This window comes from Geospiza fortis, unplaced genomic scaffold (assembly GCF_000277835.1).
Source record: "Geospiza fortis unplaced genomic scaffold, GeoFor_1.0 scaffold106, whole genome shotgun sequence".
NCBI lineage: Eukaryota > Metazoa > Chordata > Aves > Passeriformes > Thraupidae > Geospiza > Geospiza fortis.
In genome coordinates, this window is record NW_005054377.1 from 2622231 (window position 1) to 2627056 (window position 4826).

The following is a 4826-nucleotide window of genomic DNA, read 5'->3' on the forward strand; positions in this document are numbered from 1 at the left end:
GGGACAAGATGAGGCTGCTGGTGATTTGCTCCTACTTTTTCTTCTCTTCCACTGCTTTTACATTTAAGACAAGCCCTTTGATGAGTCCCCACAAAGGAGGGTACAGCATCAAGGCCTCTCTTCTTTTTGGCTAGGCGAGAACCAATGCAAATATTTCATTCAGCTCCTGTGGAGTGGCCTGAGCTTTAATTAACTTTATTTCCCTGACCACGCTCTTTGTCGGGCTTCACATTCTCTGTGTGTTTGGAAAAACAAAAAAACAAAAATCTGATTTGAAGAGGTTTCCTCACATTTTTCAACTCTTCCTGCAATTCTCTGCTGAGCAGACTACTGTGTTTTATACTTTGTCTGGCCCAGTTTATTATCTTTTCTATTTTCCATGTTTGGCCACAATTTCAGCTTTTCCTTTCTAACCACCTCCCTCATCCCATTGTTCTGCTGTGACCTTTTCCTTTTTGCTCTTTCTCAGGCCTTTTATTTAATACCTGTCATAGATTTTCCCTTCTTAGTGGCCTTAAACACCTCCCCAGGTGCTTGCAAAGAATCTATTTGCAAACATTTAACTCTTTTAGCTGCACCCTTTGCCTCCTTTTAGAAAATCCCCCCATTTTTATATCACTTCTTTATTGAAATTGAGGGCAGAAGCAGTGGCCTTTCCATCCCCTGATGCCCTGAATAAAAAAAAAAAGTGGTAAAACATAAAATGGAGTGTGAGTTCTGTGGGATCTGAGTTGCAGGGGCTCTCCCAGGGGATAACTTTGAACCAAGCCCAGTAACTGATATTTCCTCCCTGTAAATATGAGAAACCCTTGTAATCCAGTAACTCATGGGTATAACAAATAGATATTCAACTAATTTCTCCTATAAAAGGCTCTTTCCAGGATAGGAAGCTGCTTCTTGGCACAGTTGGGATTTATAATATCATGGAATCACAGGATAGTTTGGGTTGTAAGTGACATTTTTAGGTCGTTTCATCCCACCCATGCCATGGGCAGGGACAACTCTCATTGTCCCAAGGTATTCCAAACCCCGTTTTGGAATTCATTCACTTTCTTGTCACTGTCCTCTCACAATTCCCACAAAAAAAAAAAAAAAAGAAGGAAACAGGCAAAGGAGTTTTAAAATTTTTTATATTTCCTTCTGGAATTTTTATTCTTTAATCAAACTTTCAGCCTTGTGTGTCTGTGAAGTGTCACCAACTCAGGGCTGGTTTAGGTGAATTTTCCATCTTTCGTGTCTTCTTGTCTGGGCTCAGGTGAATCTTGACAAAATCTGTGGCTCTTGATGGGCCATCCTGTATCAAATGGGATTTTTACCTGCTGCCAGCCCTCAGCCTCTGTAATCTGGACCTGAACCCCCTCACACCCAGCATCTCACCCTGTCTGTGAAGAGACTCAGTCCTCTTGTCCATACCCCAAGAAATCCCCCAGCCTTATCAGGTTTCCTGTATCTCTGGTCGGTCTTTCAGCTGATAAAGTGTTTCAGGTTATACTAAGGATGAAAATTTTATCCTAAAGAAAAATAAAGGAGCATAAGCTTGGTCCCTTTTTATCCTGTTATTCCTTTTTTCTACCTGTCTGCCCCAAAATTTCCAGGGACATTCATTCAGACCAGGATGGTCACAAAACCCTTGGAGCACCTCATGTTGCATGTTCAGACACACCAGCAGGCCCCATGTGTCCTGGAAAATGGGATTTTGGGACAAATATGTAAATTATTCTGAGGAAGAAACCACTTTTACCTCCAGCTCCATGTGCCAAGATCTCTGCTGGTCACAAAGGATGCTGCTGAGGAGAGGAGACACAGCCCTTCCTCCTGCAGAAATTGGGAGTAATCCTACAAGAGGGAGAGGTCTGTACCCCCTCTCTTCTCTTGCAGCACCTTCCAGCCCCACAAATACCCATTCAAAGCCTTTTTCTGTGTTTGCAAGGTCCCAGGGCTGGAAAGTTCCTCTATTTCCTGCAGGGTTTCAGAGAAACAGAGCTGATTTCTGCCCTGTGGCCCTTTAGGACACAAACATCCCAGCCTCCAGTGTTGCTGGAGTGTTTGTGGGGTGTTCTGAGCCACCCCACACTGGTGTCCCCTTGCAGAATACCTGGAGTGATTGGGTTATCCCACAGGGGATGGGGCAGGGAAGGGGACACTGAGGGAATCCTCAGCTGTTCTCCTGTTCTTGGTGACCCCCATGGAATAATCTGGAATGATCCCCATTGAATAATCTGGTCACAGACTCTGCTGAGAAGGCACTTGGTGAGGGTATCCAGGAAAACCACAGGACCCCAAAGCCTTAGTGACAGCATTGGTTGCTCCACGGGCACCCCAGGAATTGGATTTTGGGGTGCAAGGGGAAGGTGATGCTGTTTGTGTCTCCCATTCCCACCTCTCAGTGGGACTGGGAACCCCAGTGCAGAGGGGTTCTGATGGGGAATGGGAATGATGGAGCTGTTGTGCCCCCTACAAATAAACTGGGATTCAGCTTGTGGAGGAGGGAGGCACTGGATTAAACACTGGATTAATCAATGAGCCCCCTCCCAGCCTTTCCCACCACTCTGCTTTGAAAACCCCAAAACCTTTGCTTTTCCTGGCTGGCATTTTGGTGTCAGGGGTTTGGGGCTGCCAGGGGTGTGTCTGTGACCACTCTCCAGGGGGCTCTGGCTGCCAGCCTCTCCCGGCTGTCCCGTCCCTCACAGCACACAGAACTCATCACACAGAAATCATCCTATCACACAGAAATCATCTTATCACAGTACGCAGAAACCATCTTATCTGCCCATCTTTACTTCAAAGCACTGAGCACCGCCTCGGCCACACCCTGGGCACGTCCCCGGGAGCTCCAGGGCTGCGGGGCTGGATTCCTGCAGGGTCATTTGCCCTTTTTGGGAGAGGGGATGCAGCAGTGCAGCTCCTCGCAGTAGGGGCTGAAGGACCACTCCTCGGTCTCGCCGCACGCGTGGGCGCAGTACCCGTCACAAAATCCCTTGGGCTGCCCCTGCCCTGCCGGGGGAAGAGACAGAGAGGGGGGTTATGGAGAAAACAATGGATATTGTGAAAAATGCGTATTTTATGATTGGCTTTTCGCAAATATTCAAATTAATATTATGTGTGTTGTGTTAGAAAGTAATGCTGTATTAATTCTCTAAAGTATTGTGTCAAATATAGTTTTAGGTTATAAAAAATGTTAAAATAGAAACTATGCTATGTAGGATACTTTTTTTTTTAAGAAAGGACTCGCACTGAGATAGCAGCCACAGGACACCCGAATCTTTCAGAGAAAAAGAATTTATTGCTCCATTATCAGAAGAAATGAACTTCTTCTCACCTTGAAGATGCTGTTAGGATTCAGAGGAAGAAGTTGAGGATGACCAGACAGAACCTCGTGTTTGAATGGAATTTATGCATCATGTATGAGATGTATGAATATGCAACAGGCTATTGTTTTTAAGGGTTAATCCTCTGTTAATGTGTGTCCTTTTTCGGGCTCCTGCTGCCCAGAAAAAGGTACCTGGATGTCTGTAACTCTTTGTCTCTATTGTCTCATATTGTCCTAATTCAAATTGTCCAAATTATTGTTACCCTAATTGTATTACTATTTTATAGCCATTTTATTACTATTAAACTTTCAGAATTTTAAAAACAAGTGTTTGGCGTTTTTCACAGATATGTAGGAGGGCAGAGCACCTGGATTTGTCTTCTTGCTGGTTCCAGGGTGGTACTGATGATATGGGTACCCCACCCAGGACAGGATGCATTTCATGTCCCCACTGAGCTGGAGGATAACTGGGCACTTATAACCCATCTCTCTACTCTGCATGAGGATGGGAGATAGGATTTGCAGTGTGGCATCACCCCATCCCAACTCCAGGCTGAATAAATCACCAGGGCCCAGATCCCCACCACCCCAGAGATGAACCCCCTCCCTCCCCCTGAGGCACTGGGGCTGCAGAGGACACAGCTCACCCCAATTTCTCCACCTCCACACCTTCCTCTCTTACCTGGGGTGGCCAGGGAGAAAAGCAGGAGCACAGCAAAGACCACACAGAGCACTCTCATGGCTGGAGGCCAGGGGGGACCTTGGCACACAAGATCTGAGGTGCCCGAGGTGTCTGAGGGCAGAGGTTTTATAGAGGGACTCTGGCCACCAGCAGCACGGCCAGAGGAGAACCTTGGGCAAAGCCATCTGCACAGGGCTGTTGTTTGCTCTGCAGGCTGTGCAGTGTCACCCTGCCCCACTGGGCCCTCTCACAAAGGCCCCTGGCAGCCAGGCTGTGCTCCATGGGCACGTGGGGCTGGTCCTGCTCTCCAGATCCGGCTGCTGGGCTCCAGCAATGCCAGCCCATGGCACAGCTGCTCCCAGGGCAGCTGGAATTCAGCCTGGGATAGCTCCTGATAAGCTCTGGGCACTGTCTGCAAGGCACAGACACAATGGACACAATAGGGAATCAGATCCATTCCCCAGTGGTTTTACAGAGCATCCAACCCTGACCAGGGCTCTGGCACCAGGAATTGAAGAGTCACAGAACAGAATCCCAGAACAGTTTGGGTTGGAAGGGATCTTAAAGCTCATCCAGTCCCACCCCTTGCCATGGGCAGGGACACCTTCCACTATCCCAGATTGCTCCAAGCCCCATCCAACCTGGCCTTGGACACTGCCAGGGATCCTGGGGCAGCCACAGCTTCTCTGGGCACCCTGTGCCAGGGCTCACCACTCTCACAGGGAAGAATTCCTTCCCAATATCCCATCTAAATCTTCCTTTCTTCAGCTTTATGACATTGCCCCTTGTCCTGTCCCTCCATCCCTTGTCCCCAGTCCCTCTCCAGCTCTTCTG

The 4826-nt window shown here is 47.9% G+C and overlaps 1 protein-coding gene across 1 annotated transcript; it reads right to left on the reverse strand.

Moving 5' to 3' along the window:
* Positions 1-2863: 2863 nt before the first annotated feature.
* Positions 2864-4050, reverse strand: LOC115948336 (small basic protein 1-like). The gene is made up of 2 exons (XM_031060267.1): positions 3993-4050; positions 2864-2994 (listed from the first exon to the last, which is right to left on the reverse strand). Exons 1-2 carry the CDS (start codon positions 4048-4050, stop codon positions 2864-2866), a joined length of 189 nt encoding a protein of 62 aa, XP_030916127.1.
* Positions 4051-4826: the final 776 nt, after the last annotated feature.

What these genes read in the sequence shown, in the direction of transcription:
- LOC115948336 (XM_031060267.1), bottom strand. Translation starts at nt 4,050, where the DNA reads ATGAGAGTGCTCTGTGTGGTCTTTGCTGTGCTCCTGCTTTTCTCCCTG. An exon ending in TTTCTCCCTGGCCACCCCAG is followed by an intron (nt 2,995 to 3,992) that starts GTAAGAGAGGAA and finishes TTCCCCCGGCAG; the next exon opens with GGCAGGGGCAGCCCAAGGGA.